Source organism: Amblyomma americanum, chromosome 2 (genome assembly GCF_052857255.1).
Source record: "Amblyomma americanum isolate KBUSLIRL-KWMA chromosome 2, ASM5285725v1, whole genome shotgun sequence".
In the NCBI taxonomy this organism is placed as follows: domain Eukaryota; kingdom Metazoa; phylum Arthropoda; class Arachnida; order Ixodida; family Ixodidae; genus Amblyomma; species Amblyomma americanum.
This window is the reverse complement of record NC_135498.1, coordinates 14,725,361-14,747,957: the sequence shown is the minus strand read 5'-3', so window position 1 is coordinate 14,747,957 and position 22,597 is coordinate 14,725,361. Positions and strand designations below refer to the sequence as shown.

The 22,597-nt window shown below is 47.2% G+C and overlaps 2 protein-coding genes and 1 non-coding gene across 3 annotated transcripts in view; all 3 read right to left on the bottom strand.

Moving 5' to 3' along the window:
* The window catches only part of LOC144120630 (uncharacterized), a gene marked incomplete at its 3' end in the record, with an annotated part of 61,905 nt that extends 51,985 nt beyond the window's left edge, over positions 1-9,920 (bottom strand). Inside the window, 1 exon segment of the mRNA XM_077653226.1 lies at positions 9,612-9,920. Within this exon segment, the coding sequence (XP_077509352.1) occupies positions 9,612-9,693 (82 nt within the window).
* A 1,464-nt stretch (positions 9,921-11,384) lies between these two features.
* Positions 11,385-21,962, bottom strand: Rpt1 (26S proteasome regulatory subunit Rpt1). The gene is made up of 11 exons (XM_077653225.1): positions 21,787-21,962; positions 21,521-21,558; positions 21,341-21,422; positions 21,167-21,258; positions 19,928-20,067; positions 19,253-19,421; positions 18,034-18,198; positions 16,265-16,352; positions 15,013-15,215; positions 12,522-12,618; positions 11,385-11,607 (listed from the first exon to the last, which is right to left on the bottom strand). The coding sequence occupies exons 1-11, from the start codon at positions 21,860-21,862 to the stop codon at positions 11,450-11,452; spliced, it is 1,308 nt and encodes a 435-aa protein (XP_077509351.1). The 5' UTR covers positions 21,863-21,962; the 3' UTR covers positions 11,385-11,449.
* Positions 14,459-14,580, bottom strand: LOC144122294 (U5 spliceosomal RNA). The gene has a single exon (XR_013312895.1). It is a non-coding gene; the product is annotated as a U5 spliceosomal RNA (small nuclear RNA).
* Positions 21,963-22,597: the final 635 nt, after the last annotated feature.

The following is a 22,597-nucleotide window of genomic DNA, read 5'->3' as shown; positions in this document are numbered from 1 at the left end:
ATGGCTATCAGTATATTTTGTTTTATGTAGAAGTGTTCATTGAGCAACGAAGCTGCTTTACTTCGGTCAATGTTTAAAAATAATAAGCCTGTTTGCAATTACACCATCAGTGTGCGCACCAGATATGTTTTACAGGAGTGACTGATATGTGTACAAAAATTTCACTGGTTTCACAGATGCTGATAATGGAAGAATGTAATTTCATATGCACTTTAGCTGGCTGCGGATGCTTATATATTCTGTCAGTTTGCTTGAGAAAGAATATGAGCACCTCCCCTTTAATTGACAGTTGCCAGAAGTGTGTCGGCAATAAAAGAAGCTTCTTGAATGTTTACACGAAGGCGTCTGAAAATGTCATTTGGTTTCTTGATTTTAGGTTTTCTCACTTGTCCCATTGTTTGTATTGCTCCTCTTTCTGTGATTCCATTCCAGCAAGTCTCATGTTACACTCTGAACATTTGAGCCTCCTACTGAACACCCTGTGTAAGTTAGTTTCTCAGCACACGTGGAAAAATGGTAGGCAATGTGAAATGAAGCACTGCTTTAATGTTAACTCAATGGCAATCTGTACAAAACTAAGACGCTTACAACACTCGATCTTAATTTGTTAACATCAGCCTCAAGATTCCCTAAATTTTTTTAAGTATGTTTATGCCTTTTGCTGAAGCTACAGTGTGCTAGTATGGGGTTGCATAGCTCATTGCGTAGAGCATGTGTAATTGCTCACAGAAGAGCAAAATGCACAAACTAATGGTACATTGCACACGCAAATGCCATTGTGATGTCGGTAATAGAACTACTGGGGCACTTAAGTCTCTTCCCGTGCTGTGAATGCATAAGCATTAGGTGCTACTGTTTTGCTTCTGTCGCGTGGTTTTATTTTGAACCTACATAGACCAGCGTTAGCTCGGTTTACCGTTACATTTTCGATTCTACTCATCGAGACCTTTCAAGGATATATGACGATGCTATAGCATTAGGTTCAATTTTAAATCAAATAAATAATTAATGGTAATTAAGACCTGCGATTACTCCGGTGGAATTATACTCGACATAAGCTATCCAACGATATATAGCTTGATGATGGAGCATAACGATTGATTTTTAATCACGGTTATCTAATTAATGGTCGGTAAGACAAGATTAGTTCAGTGCAATTGTACTCAACATAAGCTACCCAGCGACTTAGTGATGTAGCGTAAATTTCAATTACATTACAATTCACTAATTACCGGTAATTAATTGAGACCTACAATTAGTCCGGTGCAATTATACTCGACATAAGCTATCCAACGATAGAACACTTGCGGCGATTATGCCCGACATAAGCTACACAGCCACTACGGCCACATTCTGTACAGGCCGCGCATGAACCAAGTAATTGATAAGCATTAAAAAGTGGGCCTGCGTAATCTTTTGATTACCGTCATAACATTAAATTCTGAACGCCCAACACCTAAGCTCGGTTAGTGCTCATCGTGAGGAGGAACCCTTTTTACGTAATCGATAAGCGCTGCTTTTTGGCGTGATGACGCGCGCAGAGGAGAGACCCGTTCGGAGTGTAATGCACCGTCGCTGAGAACTGCTCTATGTCGTCGGAACGGCGTCATCTGTTGGTACTAACTTCGAAAGAAACGCCGATAAACTAGAATATAAACTAATGTTGTAGATCGCCCCAGCGACCGCGCCACTGAAAGCCGGGGATGCTCTCTTCAAGGGGACCAACATGGCTGCCCGTCATGTTTAGCGGCCGTTTTCGGCAACACTGGGAGAGATGTCACCACCCTAAGCCAGGCGGCAGGCGGCATGTATGTAGGCTCCCTAATTGACGTCACGGCATATGTATAAAAGAGCTGCGCTCCTTCGCCGGGACTGTCACACGGGCATTTCGAGGGCCCCCGAACCGATAGTCTATCGACTCAAAGGCGATCGAGCGCTGCTACACGGGCAGTTTCAATGGCGATCGAGTCAATAGCCTATCGAGTCAACGGAGCAGCACGGAACTCCATCGAGATATGCAACGCATACTTGGCTTAACCAAGCTAAGCCTGGCCATTTTTCCCTAGATGCCTTTTTTTCTCCTCTCAGGGCACTTGTCCGAGGAACAGACAAATTTGTCAATGCGCGGTAAGATTAGTTAGATGCACGCTAAGGGAGGTAGTACGTCGTCGCAACGCAGCATTTTGCGCTGCTGGCGTCGCCGGGAAGACTGAAAACCCCACAATACCAAAGTGAAGGCGGTTAAAAGAAGCTGAATCCCAGCAAAGAATAACGTACAATACGACAAGTTCTTCGCTTCCCAATAGCCTGCGCACAAAGCGGGTGCTTCGGAAGAGACGGTCCAAGCAGCCCCTCTCTCGTACACGCCATGCTATGCGTACATCGAAGCCTATCGTGTATAAGCGCGGCCCGATCCCTCATTGGCAGAGCCTCTCCTGCGCGCCGCACTGAGCTCAATGACGCCTCCACGGCACCCAATAGTCCACAATGAGGACGGAACAGAAGCGGCTGATCAACGCCGCCGCATTCGAGACATCCTGACGAGGGTCGAAAAGGCCGGGCGCGGCCATTCTTTGCTTTATCATATCTTGTCAGCCTTTTTTTTTTCTATTGCCGCCACACGAGCGCTGCCGCCGCGACCAGGAAGGAATCCCAACAGGCATTTCTCCCTCCTCCTCGCAAGGATCGAACACGCGCTATGTGAACAGGAGAGAGGGAGAAAGAGATACCGACGGGACCACGCCACTTGGGCGACGACGTTTCGCGTGCCCGGACGAGACGCCGCCGCTTCTTCTTGGGCCAGCCGCGGATCGGTCACGACTGGGAGAGTCCGGTCACGCGTCCGGTAGCACGGGTCGGCCGGCCGGCCTGCCTGCCTGCCTCCAGCAGCGCCTCGGTCCCCGCACTCCCGCCTCGACGTCGCCGCCTATCTCTTCCATCTCTGTTCTATCATCGGCCGCTCGCGCGCGAGCTCAAAGGCAGACCTCGACAAATTGGGAGCCACACACCGGGGTGGCCAAATTGACGTCGGCGCCGACACCCACTGACGCTCCGAGGAGACGCGTTGTGGTCTGCACGAGGTGGGGTGAGAGATACCGCTTTCCAAGCATTCCGCCATAGAGAAAGCAGAACAGGGGAAAACCTGTACCCATTGGAAGACCGGTGGGTACTCGGCGGCACTGGGGATCGAACCTCCCGCATACGAGGAGGATGCTCAAACCACGAGGCTACCGCTGCGGTGGACACGAAAAGCCGCGGGTGCATGTTGGCCCCTGGACAGCAACGCTTGTTCAGTTTCGGGAAACAATGGACTGGTGGCGCCAAACATTGGCCACAGATGTTCGGTGGAGCTGTGCCCAGCACCGAGTCTCACAGTGTCAATTTTCACAACCTGCGCATACATCCTTGCAAAGCGATCGATTCGCTTGGAAACTGCTACTGCTACGCCGACGTCTCCACACTGGCGGCATTCATTAACGAATTATGTCTACATTCAACACGTTAACAGGTTAAGGTTACAACAGGTTAAGGTAAAACGATGAAGTACTTGATTTCTGTTCGCTGACACCGCAGAAGTGAAACTTCTACAGCAGTCCGGCACGATGGAAAACGGAGCTAGAGCGTCAACTTTTTAGTCCAAAGTTCAAAAGGTAACGTAAAGTACTACCTCAACAAGCTATCTGGCATTCTTGCAACCGCCTGCCTGAGCAACCGCCCGCGACCAACCATTAGTTTAACTGCCTCCTGCCACGGTGACCAGGATGTGATGGCGTCATCAGGTCACGTGACAAAGGTGGCAAGTGGCCCACGTACGTTTTCACTCGCGCCACCGCCGACAATTTTCTGCAGAACGGGAGGGAGCCTTAACGCTATCGCGTCACGAAACCACGAATGGTTTAGTCCAAATCATTCAAGGCGAGCCACCAGGCGAAATGAATCGTACACCTCACCGAATCCGTCCGCGCACTTTCTCAAACCTCTGTGGATTAAATATTGCCCGGCTTGGTCCGGGACTCAACCGGGCTCATCTACAAAACGCACCAAGAAACATTCGCCTACGGATGAATTAAATGGACCCCGCCTTCCACCATTCCCCTGCAGGCGCACCGCGCTAACACGAAAAGGCCGCGCAGAGCCGAGAGCACGCGTCAGGGCCGTGCCTCCTCGAGCAGCGTTACGGCGCGCGCGCCAAGGCGATTAGCGCACGCAGTGCGAAAAGGCAAGACGGAAACCACGCCTTCGGCCGCCGCTGGTTCTTCGAAACGCGAGGCCTTCCTCCTCCCCTCGAGGCAAGGTCGCTCGGCCGGGCCCCGGGAAGCCAAGGCCACGGCCCGCTGCAAGCCCGACAGCTGGGGTGCTGCACAGCAGCTGCCCACCGGACGGGTCCCGCTGCTGCGCCCTGACCGCCAACGAGGGCACCGACGTCCAGCAGCTGAGAGGGAGGAGGAACAACGACCGGTGTCTCTTAACAAAGTCCCTCCGCTGTGTTTACAAGCGCACTCCCCGTGTGGGAAGAAGGCGCGGCGCTCTCAGATCTGCTTTCCCGGCTTATGACGGAAAATCGTGACTGTTTTACCGATAACGGGATAAACGAAAGCCGTGCCGGAAGAACTTGCTCGACTGAAACCCACAACGAAGGCAGGAAAAGAAAAATAAATGTAAAAGCTCCCAGACTTCATTGCCCTCTACCGGGGCGAACTGTCATTTTATCGCCCGCTGCCTCCGAACAAACTTATCTCCGGTCGTGGCCCTCTTGGCTATCCTACACTGAGGGAGGGGAGAAGAAAGGAGAGGAGCATAACGAGAAGCTGCAAGTCGTGCCGTAAGGGTGGTGTTACAGCGATTGACACCGCACAAGGGTCTTCCGGAATGCTCAAACGTGAAGCCAATTTCTCTGGACTTCCACTGACTGCTCCAAGCTGTCAAGTGATCCGCCTTCGCGCTGGCCCTGCGGGTACGGCTAAGGTTCCTAAGCTGATGTAGGGACTTTGGTTACAGTGACGGATGGACCGTCGTCCCAAATTCGACACCCAAAGCAGTAGGCCCCGCTCGTCTTCAACAAAGAATTAAGCTTTCGAGGCGTCTAACTGGCTTCCACGCATGACAACCATTAGGCCGTCGTCGTGTATGTTCCTCCCAAAATGCCACCACGTGTCGCAGCGGGGGAGTCCAGGAAACAGGAACCCGCTGGTGTCCCGGAGTTCGGCAGCCGGTGCAACAAGAGAAAGATCCCGTCCAGACGCAGCACGCCGACGTCCAACATAACGAGCCACACCAGCAGCACAAGGGGCCCCAGATGACTGGCGGAGCGCGAAAGGGGGAAGGGGCGGTCGACGCCGGAGAAGTGGCGCTGGTGCGCGCAGCTGCGGACGCCACCGAGGCAGCAGGCCAGTGTGCGAGTGGGCGTCACGCCTCGGCGCCCAGGGGCAGCCGAGCGGATAAACAAGTGCCGCAGAAGAAGAGCGCCCCTCCCCCTCTTTCGCCCCGCGGCCAACGCTGGGCTTCGTCCCCTGGAGGCGTCTCTCAGTACGCCGCGTTCGGCGAAGTCCCCCACCGGCGATCTTCTTTCTTCACGGCTTCCTTCGTCACACCACTTTCGCTCGGCGCACCCCCTTCCTTCCAGGAGAACGTGCACGGCCCACTGAGATGTACGCGACCGCCGAACAGACCAGCGCGCGCAATGGGTAGCCGACAATTTGGATCAGTGCCGGTGTCACGACACACGCGGTCGGACAATGCTTTTGGGTACGCTGCAGAGAACATGGTCGAGCGCACGACTCAACACCGCAAAAGCCGAATCATTCCTTCCACCGACACCCGCCGTGGTGGCTCAGTGGTTACGGTGCTCGGATCCGGAGTTCCCGGGTTCGAACCCGACCGCGGCGGCTGCGTTTTTATAGAGGCAAAACGCTGAGGCGCCCAGCCCGTGTGCTGTGCGATGTCAGTGCACGTTAAAGATCCCCAGGTGGTCGAAATTATTCCGGAGCCCTCCACTGCGGCACACCTCTCTTCCTTTCTTCTTTCATTCCCTCCTTTATCCCTTTCCTTACGGCGCGGTTCAGGTGTCCAACGATATATGAGACAGATACTGCGCCATTTCCTTTCCCCCAAAACCAATTATTATTATTATTATTCCTTCCGCCATGGTTATCCTCTCTTCCTGTCCCCTCACCTCTTTCATTTCATTTCTCCACTCTGCCTGCTATCCTTTATTTCCGCTGCCCCAGCTCAGGTGCTTCTGTATCGATGGCACATGCCGGGGCTAGCAAAAATATCTTCCTTCCTTTTTATTGTTATTTCGTTAAACCATTTCATCATCATCAAAAACGCAAGGCTATCGCGCGAGAATGTGACACTGAGGTGAATTTATCCGCAACAAGCTGTCTACATCTGAAAGAGAGTCGCAAAATGTCCACATGACAAACAAGGCGGGCCGGGATCCATCGTTGCGACTGACCGTTTGTCGATGGACCGGGCGCGACTTTATGCCAACTCCGCTTGTGGGGGCCTGAGTTTGGCGCATGACAGCCTTAGCTGCTTAGGCGCCACTATACCCAACACAATACAACACGCTTGTGAGGGCGTGCGGACCGCACACGAATGATTTCTGTGACCTTTTAATCGTGCACCCAACGTAGATCTAGGCGCTGCCTATAAACAAAAATAATACGCCATACAGACGTCACTAAAAGTGAGCTCTTTCGTGATGTTGTAGCGGTATTCGCGGCCATTCGTCATCAACTGCCAAGAATGGCGTCATACCGATGTCTACAGTGAAACCAGCGACGCTGCCGAACTCGAAAATATTTCACGGTTGTGAATAGTATGCAGGGCGGGGCTGTATCTTTTTTATCTTTTTTTTTGGGGGGGGGGGGGGGTACACACCGCTGTTGGAAAAGCGTTCACTAACCCATGACTGCCATAACTAAAATCTGGCAACGTTTCATCGTTGAGAGAAGTCGCACACATCGAAGTAACACGTAAGAAAAGTAGTCCGGCTCCAACTCACGTTCACGTACTTCTAGCGTAGTAACGTGCCCGAGAACTGGCGATACTTGCACGTGGCACGCAAGCCGTTCTGCGCTCTCGTCGAAGGGCCACACATAAGCGGCCATTTCGTTCCAGCTGCTACTAATAAACTTGCTCAGCCAGTAGTAGTATGTCCGAAAGAACGCACCGGTAAGCATCCGTCCTTTGTTAGCACTGAAATTCCGCTTTCTTATGCGAGACACCCCTGCTCGCTGCGAGAACGTGTTCATGCGCTCGCTTCTGTAGAGTTTCGGGAGGAAGGCGCTAAAAAGACCACATTCTCCTTGGAAGATAGGCACAAAGGAGCTACCGCCGTTGTCAAACAAGGGGAGTGATGAGTAAATAACCTGAAGAGAAAGGTACTTATTTTCGGCGCCGCTATCGTATGACGCCCTATCTTGCGCATATACGCTTTCCCACGGACACGCTGAGCGCGGGGTCAAAGCATTCAGCTGCCGCGATAATGGCCTCCCCGTATGTCTACCGTCCCTCTCAGTGTCTCCAGTAACTATAACCGCTGCTAAATAGGAAATGTAGCCAATCTGCTACATTTCCTGCAGCGGTATAAATGTCCCTGCCAGCACCACAAATACGCCCGTTCCAAAAATCTAATGCTCTTGTGACCAAGCTTCGTGTTCCCTCAGGTACCTCCGAATTTTCAGCCTATTTTATACTGCATCCGTTCATGAACATTCGGTACGGTCAGCGCCTCCCCTACGATCGTACTCAAGCAAAGATTTTCACAAAGACTGCGCTAAGGTACGCCATGAGAATACATATGATTCCGTCTAGGCTCCAGCCTATATTTGTAGCAAGAGGTAAAGAACTAACCATTAGAACAAAATCACCATAACTTGTTCTCCTTGACGGCCACAAACTCCCAAGACGATTATTTATTACACTACTGCCGAAGAACAGTGAAGAAAAAAAAAATCTTGCCCCGCATCGCTTTGCGCTCCGTTATAACCAGGTTTACGTTACCTTTAAAAATATGCCAGCACTACAAAGAATCTCGACGTTTCCCCAGTGGACCTATCCTTTCCATTGTCCGTGCCCCCCGTGTTTATGCAAATGTATTCAAACAAGAACGACTAGTTCTCGTTGTCGGACGCACAAAATGTGACCGGCTAGGACAGAGCGCATTCCCGCTGGTCTGTGCCTGTGTGCGCCCATTCTGGAACGTACCTGCGCCAACGTATGCTTCCTACACGCGATGATAGCGGCATCCGTAAATTGTGGCGGGACAGGACAAGGCCCTCCACTCGCTGGGGTCTGGCGCTTGCGTATTCTTAGCGCACAGCGTGCAGGGTAAAAGAGAAGAGACCGGACTTATTTGCATTCGTGTCAGGCCATGCGAACACGCCTATAATAATCGCGGGTATTCTTGCGCAACCAAAAGGAGATTCCTGCCGGCCAGCTCACTTCCTCATTGCGCGAGTTAGTATGTCCGTCCACAGCCGCCGCGTATACAGGTCCGAGCCACTTGAGAATCGCTTACTAAGAATACAGGGGGAAAAAAAGGCGGGGGGGGGGGGGGGGGGGAACAGGAAGGCAGAGGAAAAGAAAGCCCACGGACCAGGTGGACTCCCTGCTAATCCACTGCGCCAGAGGCACACGCATTCTAGGCTGGCTGGAGGCCAGTGACAGTCGCACAATGAGAAGGCAACATGTGGCACCCATATGCACCCCTCCACAGCATCCACAATCGCCCTGATGGCACAGCACCTGCTTTGCAGTCATTCTTGACGTTTCGCCCCGCTGTCCAGAAAAGCAGAAGAACATGCGGTTACAATTGTTTCCCGCGTGGAATGATGGATCGGCTGTCATTGAGCAAGATACCGTGCATCCTCTTCAGGCGTCGACTGCATGTGCAAAGACAGTAGCGTGGTTGGGAAAAACGGAGAAAGAGAGGCATCGCGAACGTTCCATTTGTTCTCTGCATCCTTAAGACAGAAGCTGACAACACATAAACACGTCAAACACAGCGAACAACTTGTTTCAACCCGGGTGCGCGAGGGACCGCCGGCATATACCGCCGTTGAGGGAGAAGCCCTGCGTCCGATGTGATGATCAATATTCAACGGACTACACGGTTCCCCGGCAGCCGTATGCACGAGAATCACTTCGCAGGGCTTTATCTTTGCCGGCGCCAGGGCAACGAGGCGCTTCCCAGACACCAAAGTCCACCGGACTTCCTTCCGTTCGAAGGCCAGAACAGCTGTTTTTCAAGTGCACTCAAATGTTTGCGGTGCGTGCTCCCAGCTGAGGAGCGCGGCGAAACAACACCGCTGGTGGCATTCGAAGAACCGGTTCAAAACGCGTGCAGGTGACATCACGCAACTACCGAAGAAAAAGGTAACAGGCATGAAGTGCATGATCAAACGTGCCTTCAAGTGCCCATTTGCTGAGATTCCGTAAGCGCAAGGCAAAACAATTGTTCACCTCGTCACAGTAATCAAAGCCTGTCATATCGCAGGTAAGGCCTATCGATGCGCGAAGATAAACATCCAGTGACACTGCGCGACCGATAACAAGCATGCGCGCCGAAAGCAAGATTTGATTTGCGGCGTCCGTTAACTGACCTTTTTCGACGCGTCCCTCCGGAACAACAGCTTGCTCTTCGCTGGGTTGGGCATCAGCCATGCTCCGTACTGTGCATTCCATTGTCACGCGGGTAACCACTCAGTCAGGCGTACACGGGCAAGGTGGACATGATGATGCGGAAACAAAAGAACGCCTTATGAACTCCTCACGCCAGCGGTCACAACAAACAACGTGCTGCTACCACTGCAGCATCACGCCGCATGCTTTCTCCCAACACTGCATCCCCTCCAATGTTTGGAGTGAGACGAGTGGGAGGAGTCGTCTGCCTCTCTGCTTCACGTACTCTCGCACTCAAGCTGCTTTAGCTGTGACGCTTGCCTTCGTTCTCCAATACATTGGAACTCTATGTAGTGTATAAAAACTATAGAAAAGTGATAATTTTTGCCTTTTGATGACACAAAGATAGTTTTATCTCAAGACTATATTTTGCCTAACTGTTACACGTGAGCACAGCGGTCGCAGCGGCATAAACAATAATACAACATGGCGGCGCCCACTCGATCGTAAATTCCGTGGTAACTGCTTTCCTATGCTCATGTGTGTCGCGGTCTGTTATATACACCGACATGGCGAATAATTTCTGTCGTTGTTTTGCGCGTTCCGCTCACAGTGGTTGTCTGTGCATAAGCATGCAAAAAGTGCAGCACTGTGTACGGGCGGTGCATTCCGTCACGACAAGGGAAGATCTGCTAGGGCATTTTTTTTTTTGTCCAGCGGCGAACTTACCGTGCCGCCTGCTCACCTGAATAAAAATTGTGGTCGAGCGGATTGCGGTGTTTTCCGACGCTGCGTGCGTATTGTACGTCGGCCTTGCACTACCTCCAGCGGCGTCGCTGTCGGCTTTTGTTTGCAAGGTTCAATCGTGTACGCGTGTTGCAGTGTTCGCGCCATTCGCCTCGCTTTTTTTTTTCTTCAGAATTGATCAATGCGCCACTACAGGGTCTTAGCCTGTCTTCTCCCTCCCCATCCAACGCTCCTTCGGCAGCTGCGGTCTAAGGCTACCACAAAAGCGCACTGTGCCAATATTTGTGTCTTCTCAGCGGGATGATCATGACCGTCATGACTCGGAGTACGGCCGCACTATTCTTTCTCACATGCCGCCCAAAACTGGCGAAAAGGGTCGTCCTGCTCACATTTTTCGATACTACGCCCCCGAGCTCAGCAGCCGAACGCCACAAAGCCAGCGCGGCGGGAATTATTTTGTATAAACAGTAAGCTACTACAGTACAGACCCAGCAGAGACGGCATTTCACGGACTAAAGAAATATGCAAAAGCTCCGAGATGAGGTCAGGGCTGCTTGATAGCTTCGCTCTTCATGGAACTTATCCTAATGATTCATATAGGGACAGAATAAGCCACTACAAGAGATACCAGCATTGATTGGAAGGTAGAAAGCTGCCTCTCTGCTGTAAAAGAATCCTTGCATATGATGACAGATTGCACTGTTTGGAACCTCATAAAGGAAGCATAGAGTGGAATATCATTAGGCAATACAGAATATTCGTTTATTTTGACAGACACAAGTTCTACACACAACAGGCACAAATTCTACATTTTTCTAAGTGTTTTTGTGCATGCTCTGCCAATTTCGCCTTTAACAGTGTGTAGTGCCCTTAATCAATGCGGCACCATGGCACAATCACTTTAAGTGGCTTATGAAGTTCTAACCTGGTGTTATATGAGGTTTCGTGGCCAGTACAAAAGCACCAAAAGACCTCAACATGGTGCAGAAAGTAAGTGAGGCCAGCAGTGACTATGTGGACAAGAATTTATTAGTACACCAGTAAGCAAGAAATCTGCAGCAAGAACAATCTCTCAGTTGTACGTCATGTAGCGAGGCGTAGCACTGAACTTCGCATACGACTTGATCACCTTGTTGATGGCCTCCAGGAAGTCCTTCTCAGTGGCAATCTTTCTCCTTGCTCGGATGGCAAACATGCCTGCCTCCGTGCAGACACTGCGGATTTCAGCACCTGGGAGACAATGTGAGTAGATAACTTAGAGCACTGCTTTGCACACAATTTACATATGCTGTGCAGCGCAGCTTGGACAGAGGAAAGCAGTCACATTTACATTTGAAATTAACAAAAAGGGAGATTTTTTTGTTTTATTAATGATAAAAACAAATTAAATATGTCAAATTGTAAGACTACACATAGCCTAAGCAGGTGGGGCTTAGTATGCCCCATGAGGCTTAAATAATTCCATTACCTAATACAGGACTTTCAACTCAACTCAATGTTGTTCATCCAACATAACTATGTGAACGCATCAGTTGTGGAAAAAACATACTGCATAATATCAAGCATCTTCCCATAATTTAGAGATTTTGTATCTGATTAGACAGCCAAATTGCAAGTGTAATTTATAGTAATAAAACTGTTCGCTATGTCCACATTTGGCAAGCAGTTATACTATGAATTACTGCACTTGCAATTTGGCTGTCTTATCAAATACCAAATCACATTTGGCAAACAATTATGTTTGTTAAGTTGTCCGAGTATTGTGACTGTATACAGATGCAGTAAAATCTCTGCACATGTTTCATGAGATGCCAAAAAGTATGCGTATTAACGGAACCAACTACATAAATTACAAACACTATCCCAAAATGTGTGCATTCTTTATATCTCTTCACTATGCTTCAGTAAATATACTAGTAACCTTTCCATAACAACTCACAGTTCACAGTGAGCAAATAACTACTAATCATCCAGGAAAAATGCTAGAAGCATTTTGGACAAACAGTCTCCTTCTTTAGTTTTTTGTTAATATGCATGCTGAGTAGACAATGGAAAGCATACATCAGGCCAATGCTATTTGACTACACGTGTATTCAAAAAGGGGTGCTTCGATGATCCAATTCCTTTGACCCCCGGCTACCTACCAGTGCTGTTGGGGCAAAGACGGGCCAGCAGCTCAAAACGAATGTCCCTCTCGACACTCATGGAGCGGGCGTGAATTTTGAAGATGTGTGTCCTTCCCTGAAAAGGAATAGCAGTCAGTAAAAGTGAAAACGATGCAAGGGATCATGTCTTCCACTCTTGTCAATTAGCTGCAAGTACATACAAAATAAACGAAAATGACTCATGGTAAGTTCCAGGTTATTTCCATATTAGATATTTGTACATTGCCACCTACCCCAATCCTTTCTTACTATCGCTCCCCGCTTTCTTTCCCTCTCCCTGTCCTTCTATTACCACTAGTCGCAGCTCAGGTGCTTCAGGTCGATGGCAGATGCCGCGGCTAGCAACATCTTTTCCTTCCATTGTTATTTTATTAATAATTGGCCACTAACAACAACGTTCCAGGTCCCCCTGCTTGCATGGTCAGTGGTTATTTGAGTGCAGTGTAAAAGCAAGCTGAGTAAGCACAGTTAGACTAAAATCCCTGAACAACCAAAATGAAGGTGCACAACAAACCTGGACGCAAACTAAGTTATGAACATAATAATATAATCTAATCTTTTGACCATGAAATTTTACGTGGCAAAAAAACATCTTGCAGCTGATAACAAAGCACATTTATTTATTTATTCATTTCATAGCATTCATAAGCTATGCTAACCAATAACAATAAGCTGTTGCAGGAAAACTCATGCATACCAAATTTTTTACACACACAATTCATGTACTACAGGGTCGTCCACTCTTAGATAGTCCCTGCGTGCTGCCGGCGCTCTGCGGGGCACCTCTGGCGGGCGCCAAAGAAACTATTGCGCAGGAGCAGTGAGAACTGCAGGCAGGGCTTCGTGCGTCGTCTGCTACAGTGCGCTCTGTGTTGCGATGAAGTGCGCTTCAATTCTGCAGTTCATCCGCATAACGCCGACCGCAAAAACGTTTCAGACTAAACAAAAGGCTGCTGAGAAGCTTATCAGCCTCTTTTATCCCGTTGCAACAACAGTAGCAAAGCTTTGACTATTATGTGACGCATTTTCTCCTCAGTGTCCTTATTTGTAGGTGTCAACTTAACCAGGCAAGCAGAACACATTGGTACTGTTCCAGCAATGAGATAAAAGCAGCTGATATGCTTCTTTGCAGTCTTTTGTTTAGTCAGAAACGTTTCTCTGATCGGCGTTACGCGGACGCTGTGCAACATTGAAGCCCACTTCACCGCAATACCGAGAGCATTGTAGCAGACGACGCGTGAAGCTCCGCCTGCGGTTCCCACTGCTCCTAAGCAATAGTTTCTACGGCGCCCGCCAGAGGTGCCTCGCGGAGCGCCGGCAGCACAAAGCGACATTCTAACTAAGAGTGGACGACCCTGTACAGCACAATATTGCTAACTTAGCAATATTGCTAATATTGCTGCCTCACAACGCAGGGGTCATGGGTTTGATTCCCGGTTAATTACCCCAATTTGCTTTTCAATCTAATTCATTTATGTTATATACTTGCATGTCCCAATGACATCCGAGTCATGCTGTGTGTGACCTTCTAGTGTTTTTAAATATTTTAATCACTTTTGAAATCCACCACGTAGCTGCTATCTTTTCAATCAACATAGAGGCTTTGCTCACGCTGCCGACGCTGACCAATTATCTGCAGAATGGATGCCTTACACTGTTGCGTAAAACCAGACTTCTATGCTGCAATCACTCGCGTACCTCTGATGTGTGCACAACAGCAAGCGCGACAATGAACAGATGGCCCCATCTCCGAGAACAGTCCGATCACTTAGTTTCGGTTTCACTTTTCTGAGCTTCGGATCAGCCTGCAGCGACGACAGCTTGCCCAGCCAGCATCAGCCAGCTAAACCTAACCCTTTTACCCGTTTATTTGTCCTCGAAAAGAAAACATAAAAGAAAGAGAGAAAAAATAAACTCGACCAAATGGGAAAGGTCTCCCAAAAATTTGCCTATAGGCTCTTTGGGATGCCCCTCCCCATGGCAAACTCTTGTACAAGGTCAAAGATTGGTAAGTCTAAATAGGGTGAAGCCTAAGCAACCCACCCAGCTGAGCACTGTTTCGGGCGCTGATTGGAGCGTCGCTGATGTGCCCCCATCCCACTTATTTTTTTCTCATTGCTTTGGTGCCACTGAACCATTTCCTTCGCTTCCGTCTGCATGGTTCCTCTTTATCAGTGCACCAACACTCCATGCTCATTACGTGCTGTCGCTTGTGCGGTGAAGCCTCCTCACACGCGACGGTACCGCTTATGACCGATGCAGTGCAGCAGCTCCACAACGTTGCACCGTAAAAAATGCGGGAGGTCCTCACGATTTTGAAGCAGTTCTGCTTCAATGATCCCGACAGTATGCACACAATAAAGCATTCATGGAAAAGTGAAAAATCGTAACTGCCGCACCATTCTCAGGCAGCTAATTTTAGATACAGGGTCTAGAAAACACCATGAGATAGACATAAGAATTCACTTACCTCTAAGTCGGGAAGCCCAAACTCCACCTTGCGGTCAAGTCTGCCAGGCCTCATCAGAGCCGGGTCCAGGATGTCTGGCCGATTGGTTGCCATCAGGACCTTGATGTTTCCACGAGGGTCGAAGCCATCTAACTGGTTGATCAGCTCAAGCATGGTTCGTTGCACCTCGTTGTCACCACCAGCGCCGTCGTCAAAGCGGGCACCTGTCATGGGACACATCCAGTCAGACACAGGTATCAGCACTATGCAAGATATGCAAGATGAATTATGCAATCGACACAGAACTAACAGGTAAAAAGTGTATTTTAACATCAGTGTGTCCATCATACTAGTCGTAGTAATATTGTTTGCACTGCTCTTCAGGTGTGGTCAAACTGATATGACAATCTGTCATAGGGTACAGATGTGCTCGCAACATGTAAAACAATAAGAACTGTAAAACAGTAAGAAAAAGTAAGAAATGCAGCTTAATAGAACATTGCTTAGAATTTAAATCGCCATAACAAAATATAATCAGTGAACTGCTCTCAATAGCCCCTCTTACCCGCCTTTCCAGTACAATCCTTAAAAAAAAATTTTAAGAAACATTGTTACTTAATCACAACAGCCATCATCTTTATGGTCAACCAACCATAGCACGTGGGAGCAGAGAAGAACACAGTCCCTCCTCTATCCTTCCATCAAATGTTTTTTTATCGCCTTTCTTGACACAGAAAGCCAAATAACCACCATGCTTTATGGCAGCTCAAATGAAATTATGACATCACAACTGTGTTGAAGTAGCATTACGAAACCTAAAACACAGTTGGGTCATTCCATGCCGAATGAACCAGTGTTTGCACTCGACCCTCCCCGAATTCTTCCAGAAAAGTTCCCGACTCTTTGTTACACCACAGACAGTAAATTCCCTCAATATTTTTGGCAAAAGAAAAAAATCCTGTCATGTGACAACCCTTTGAATTTTCCAGACAAATCAAAAACTAGGTCTCAATGAAGAATTTATAAAATTAGTTGTCTTTCTTTTACGCTTGAATTATTTCCTGAACCTATGCAGATTTCATTAGTGATCTGTTTTAAATTGAATAGCCTGCACTTGTTTCCACACAGGGAGCCAGCCTGTAGGCCGATGACAGCATGCTCGTCTGCATTGTGTCTTAGCATCCGACATGTGCACCTCACGAAGCAAACTAATCTTTAGAGCACCAACAATGACACCACAAGGTATCACAAGCATTTAAAGACAGGCCCTTACCTCCAATGGCATCGATCTCATCGAAAAAGATCAGGCAAGCCTTTTTGCTGCGAGCCATCTCAAACAGCTCTCGCACCATACGAGCACCCTGGAAGAAGGAAATGGATGGCAATCAGTGAGGTGTTAGTATGCGAACCTTAACATCCTGAAGTGGTATGTGGACTATGAGGGTCATCATAGTGGAGGGCTCTGAATTAATTTAGGCCCACCTGGGGTTCTTTGATGTGCGTCAAATGAAATAACAGACAACTAATACAAGTATCTCCCACAACTTTGCAAGATATCTTCAGTTACCAGGAATGATGTGCTGTATAAATGCAAGCTTACTGTTCTGTAACGTTTCAGGAGACTTTCAATGAAGGCAGCAGCTTGTCATGCAGTCCCAATTTCATACTAGGTATATTCAATAGATCCACTGGCACAGACAAGCATCTGCAGACACAGATTTTGGGTGCCAGAAAGAACAGACAATGTGTACTTGCAGCATTAGTTTTAAAATAACTATAACGTGCCGTTGTGAAGTCTTTCTAACACTCCCCATCTTACATGCATTTGCTGTGTCCGATGACCTCACTTCATCACCAAATAAAAGATACCGCCAATGGTCGATTTCCTGATAAAGGATAAAAAACACTAATATCCCTGTCACACAGGCAGTTTCAATGCACATTGAGTCAATGGACATCGAACTCAATGAGGAATGGCCAGTGCTACACAGTGGTTTCCAATGACCCTTGAACTCAATGGACATCCACTCAATGAGGGTCCACGAATGGCCATTCGAATCTTAAGGGCCACTGGGAACAACCTCACTCACCATACACTGAAAGAACAATACAAAATCTCGAAATAAACACATTTTTTTTAATTGCAAAGTTTTAGACTACATTAGTCAGTTCATAAGCTAATTTTTATTCCGTAGTCAAAATGACAGCTCCGCAGGATGTCCGGTTGTCAGATGTAAACAAACCAACGCCGTTCTTGTGCGGCACCGCGGCATTCCGCTTTGTTTCTCTTTTTGTCGCCTCATAGCGCACTTTATGACAACCGATACCAAGAAGTGCCCCACAACTGCAGCAAAAACAGTAGCTATGAACACAACAAAAAGGGTCACTGATCTGTGGCTGCTTCGCCAGCAAAAAGCAAATTCTTCAGAAACGAAGTGCACATCTATTGCTGCCCATTGTCGCCCCATCATTACTGTCTCTCTAGATTGTGCCGAACTGTGAAGTATTTGAATAGCTTTTCCAAAAAAAAAAAAGAGAATTGTCAATTAATATATCACTTCCTCCAACATTCGGCTCTTTTACTCAGATACCCCAGTGCCAACTGTAGGATCGCAAGCTCACTACTCATTCAACAATCATTGAAATTCACCATGTGGCAGCAGTGCATCTCGATGGCCCTAGAAAATTTCGATGGCCATTGACGCAATGGGCATTGAGACTGCCCATGTGAAAGGGGTATAAAATACTGTCCTTTCGCCGCATGTTCTCCTAATACAAAGGAAACACATTGTCAGAAAGATGATAAACTGGCAGTATGTTTGACTGCATGTTGAGTGTACTGCACATGCTGGACTGATACCTTCCAGCATGCTGCCATTGTTGAGAGAAAAAATTTCCCAAGACAAAGAAACTGCAATATCAACACACAGTATTCTAAAGCCCCTTTCTAAGAATCTTCTTGGAGCATTAATTCAAAAACGCAGACACAATGGGGAGTCGTTGACATGCATTCGTGGCATGTGACAGTGATGCTGTCCTTACCTCACCAACATATTTCTGCACAAGCTCCGAGCCGATGACCCTGATGAAGCAGGCATCAGTCCTGTTGGCGACAGCCCTGGCGCACAGCGTCTTTCCCGTGCCAGGGGGACCGAACAGGAGCACTCCCTTGGGTGGCTCAATGCCCAGGTTGACAAATCGTTCAGGCTGCAAGGGGGAATGCCGAGACCGCGTCAGCCACCCAACACTAATGGCCACAGGAAGTGCAGGTCATCAATAAAAATGGATCACTGACAGTAACAATAAAAAGTGAGCACCAGCCCTACTGCAGCAACATTGTGATAACAAGTGAATCAAGTTCACAGCTTAATGAGTAGCACTGAAATGAAACTAAAGTAGCACAACCTATTACTGGCACAGCAGCAGCAAGCAAGTTGTGCCGGGCAACATGACCTGCCCACAACCTTGGGACGTCCGCTACATTTCTCAACACAACGAAGCCATTTTTGAAGGACAGGCGATGTGCAGAAGCCCTATTTCTCAACAAGTGCATCACGTTACGTCAATCATAAGATGTTTTCAGCATCACCGCACAAGCAGCTTTCATTCACTGCTGGCACAGTTCACAACTACAGAGGTGAGATAGACATCTCAGCTCGTGCAAGGGTAAACACTTTAAAGAACATCAAGGACAACAACAACCAATCAGTGTTCTTAGTAAAAAACTGATTCTCTGGCTCTGTCTTGGGATGTCAATGTTTTTCCAGCAGAAAAAAAAAGAACTATGGCTGAGAAAACTGAGTTGAAGAATTTCCCCACTGCTCGATTCAAACTCATGGCATCCACACCAAGGGCTGGTTGCCGTCATATTGAAGTCAATGGCGGAGTAGTACACCCTCTGGGATCCACACCAAAAATTTTGTGTCGATGCAAACAATTTACTAGCGAAATCAGCAAGTGGTGGCAGCACCTGAATTTCGTTTCTTGGTCTTTCCTAGTTTATAAAAGCTCAGTTTTCAGTTAGAGCGGTCTGTTTGTGGTTAGAATTCCATAGCCTAACGATACTGGCCAGCTTCAATTTGCCCTTAGTGTCCCTATAACCAGCCCCATCAGTGTGTTATAGTCAGCGAAGCCATCATCACTGAATGGGCAATCACACATTAAAGCACTCACTACAAGCAACGCTCAACACACCCTTGTTTTTATCTGCACAGAGCAGCCAGCAGTCAACAATGAAGCTAACAAAGACAATCCAGCTTACATGCAGCAGAGGCATCTCGACGACCTCCCTGAGCTTTTCGATCTGCTCTTTACAGCCACCAACATCAGCATAGGTGACATCTGGCTTTTCCTCCACTTGCATCATGGTGACTGTGGGGTCAATTTTGGGTGGCAGAGGGATGTGTATCTGGTACTTGTTCCGGTCCACACTGTATGCATGTGGATCAAGGAAACGAGTGAGCATTAACGTCACAACCAAGCAGCATCACAAATGACTCAAAATACTGTATATCAGAAATCAATATTTATCATCGGGCTGAAATGAAGCAAAGATTGCATAATGAGAGCCAGGACATTCAAGACGCAGAAGTGGTGCAGTTTGTAAACAAACAATTTTAGTACTGGAAGCTAACTCCCGCCCCAGATTTGATTTGAAATGGCAAATGCATGACAAGCGATTGCACGAACAGCCTTTGTTTCTCTGTTGAACAGTGCATAAAGTAAATGCCAAGCACTGATCTTGAACAAACAACAAAGTTACTCAAAACATCGTGTCTGCCACATCAAAAGCACCAGCAACTGTGCACATAAATTTTCTTTACAGCACAATATCTGCAGCCACTTCATTCAATGCTACTACTTATGAAATTAATAAAAACATATCTGTCAATCAATCAATCAATCAATCAATCAATCAATCATGCACATAACTCACCCAACTCTCATCCCTTCTTCAATATCTGTAGGAGCCACAGAATCAGCCAAGTCAACAACAAACTTTGCAAACTGCTTGACATTGATGATATACTTTGGGTCTTCGCTGTCAGCATTTATTATTTTAGTGCAGCGGGCAACCTGCAGAACAGAATGATAAATCAACCACATTTTCTTTGTTTTCTTTTAGGCAGACTTTAAATGTGCTATTGACCCTACAACGTATCTAAAGTAGTTATGTTTTACCTCGGCAAGAGCCATTCACTCATTCTGTTTGTTCAGAATGTACAGCAACCATTTGAAAACAGGTGCAATCTGAGCTCTTTGTAAAAAGCACAACACAAAAGCTCAAATTCACTGATTTTCTACCTAAAATGTCCATGCCAAGTAGCACTAGTCCTGTACATGTGTCGTAAGTTAAGGCAATGAACAATGGAACTGATGGTATGCTGCAAAACAGGCTGATAACACCAGATCTGACAGCATATTTCAACATAAATGGCTGAGAGCCAGGCACTAACACTACGATCTAAAACAGCTCAAGGCAGCTGAAGGAATTCACACAAGAGCTGATTTCACTTTTTTCACCCCAAACCTAGATGGAAACTTGAAACTGCTCTTTTCTTTATTTAGCCCTTTAAGTGAAACAATTAAAGCATGCACCATTTTTGTCTCATGTCATATATTAATTTTTGGCTCTCAGGAGGCACACATCAAGTATGCAACTAAAGAAACAGCACAGGTGAAATTCTGCCATGCTTACTTAGAATCAAGATTCTGCTGCAAGCTGGCATAGCATTTCAAAATGTACACAATTTAGTTCTCCTCATAGTTGCAGTATTATCAAAAGGTGAAATACGAGTATTGTGAAAATGTATGAATGTGCATTTTTTTCTAGTACCAAATGTAAGATAATATATTTGTGGTGTGAAGCTGTCTTAACAGAAAGGTGCATCAGCTGCACATACAAGTTTATGAAAAGGTTTCATTTGATCACTTTAGTGACAGTTGTTATAGGACCAATGTTAACAACACTTCACTCATTTCACTGATATAAAGTACAAGTCCTACTGCTACGCAAAATCTCTAAACGAAACTGCTTGTTCCTGCCCATCAGTTTATAAGGCACTTCAGGCAGAACTTCATCTGAGCATATGTCCGCATTAAACTACAACAATTATACCCTAGGACTGTTGAGTGGCATTGTCCGAACATTCACGTCATTCCACGTGCAGCTCACCTGGAGAGGCTGCTCATTCTGAAGGGTCTGCTTGTCAGCCGCCAAATCCCATAGCGCCGGTGGCGCTAATCCTGTGTCTGACTCCTTTATGCCTGACATAGAATTAAAGTAAAAGTTACACCTGCTGCAAGTTAAATGACACCATATCACAAAGTTTAGAGCACATGACCTCACCTGTAAGTTCATTCACACGTTTCAATATATTCTGAATGTCTTCCTCGGTGCGTTTGATCGATTTGCTGTACTGGCCTGCACCCTGAAAAGAAAATTGGTTTCTGACCATCACTGCATATAACGGAGTCACTTCAAAGGCAACAGCATGCTGGAAAACGACTGGGTAAATGGGCTCCTTACGTAGGTCTTTAGGAGAGCGATGTCACCTTCGTCAAGAACTGCAAAGGAATTAAAAGCGCATGCAGAAAGCACTCATTGAAAACCACTGTTTAACGCTGTCAAGAAAATGTACTCGACGCGCAAAACAGGTTGATGCTAGCGGAACTATTACGACGCTACATATTCGAATGCTAACAGGGAGTCGGAATATGAAAACTGAGATGACACATCAAAACTCATTCTCCCCATCGGAGCAGCGCTCGAACCAACCAACGCGCTCAATATACCTTTTATTTCTTGCTCCTTTTCATCCTTTTCCTCTTTCTTGGTCTTACGCATGTCATCGCCTAAATGGTCAGGCATTTTGCTTGACTATTTAACGGTCGTTTATACTAATGCTTGTATGCAAGTTCTCCGCAAGAGCAGTCCGCAAACCGCGTTGTCTCACGTCCCACTAGGCATCCAGACTTAACCTAAAGCTAAAAAAAAGCATGCATCAGAGGACGCTGCATTCTGCCGAACTAGTTTGACACTTTTTATTGCTTTTAGTAAAATGGCTAACCCAACCTTAACATAAACACATGTCATTCAATTACACTTTATATTAGTGAAATTTTTATAATTTTTTGTAGTGCGGATTTGAACAATGCCTCATGGCACACTTCTCGAATAAAAAAAAAAAAAACAATGGTTTTTGTCAGATAGCTGGCTTCACGTCCCGTTCCGCAAGTCAAGCCGCGAAAACTACAATAAACATCGCAAGACAGGGAGACAGAGCGAGAGATATATGTTTATTGATTGGAAGGGCAAAGAGATCGGCCGGAAAGATGAATATTTGGCTTGCTACTCTGTACTGGTCAAGAGGAAGAGGAAAGGTTCATCTCTGCCAGCCGGTCGTGATCTCTGCCTTCGGTGCTTCGGGTGATAGTAGTGATAGCATTTCTCCACGTGTAAAACCTCTGCCCGCGCTCTTTCAAAAAGAGCAAAATGTTGCCCAAAGTTACCAATCGCGTTATTTCGGAGCATTCTCATTTCACTCATAACTGTTCTTTATACCTTCATTATCAGTGACACTGCGAGCTGTATCTCAGTTGAATC

Coding starts and splice junctions, on each gene's coding strand:
- Rpt1 (XM_077653225.1), bottom strand. CDS start 21,862: ATGCCTGACCATTTAGGCGATGACATGCGTAAGACCAAGAAAGAGGAA. Junction 18,199..19,252: donor TCGAGATGCCTCTGCTGCAT/GTAAGCTGGATT, acceptor TCCCCCTTGCAG/CCTGAACGATTTGTCAACCT. Junction 12,619..15,012: donor TTGGGCTTCCCGACTTAGAG/GTAAGTGAATTC, acceptor ATTCCTTTTCAG/GGAAGGACACACATCTTCAA.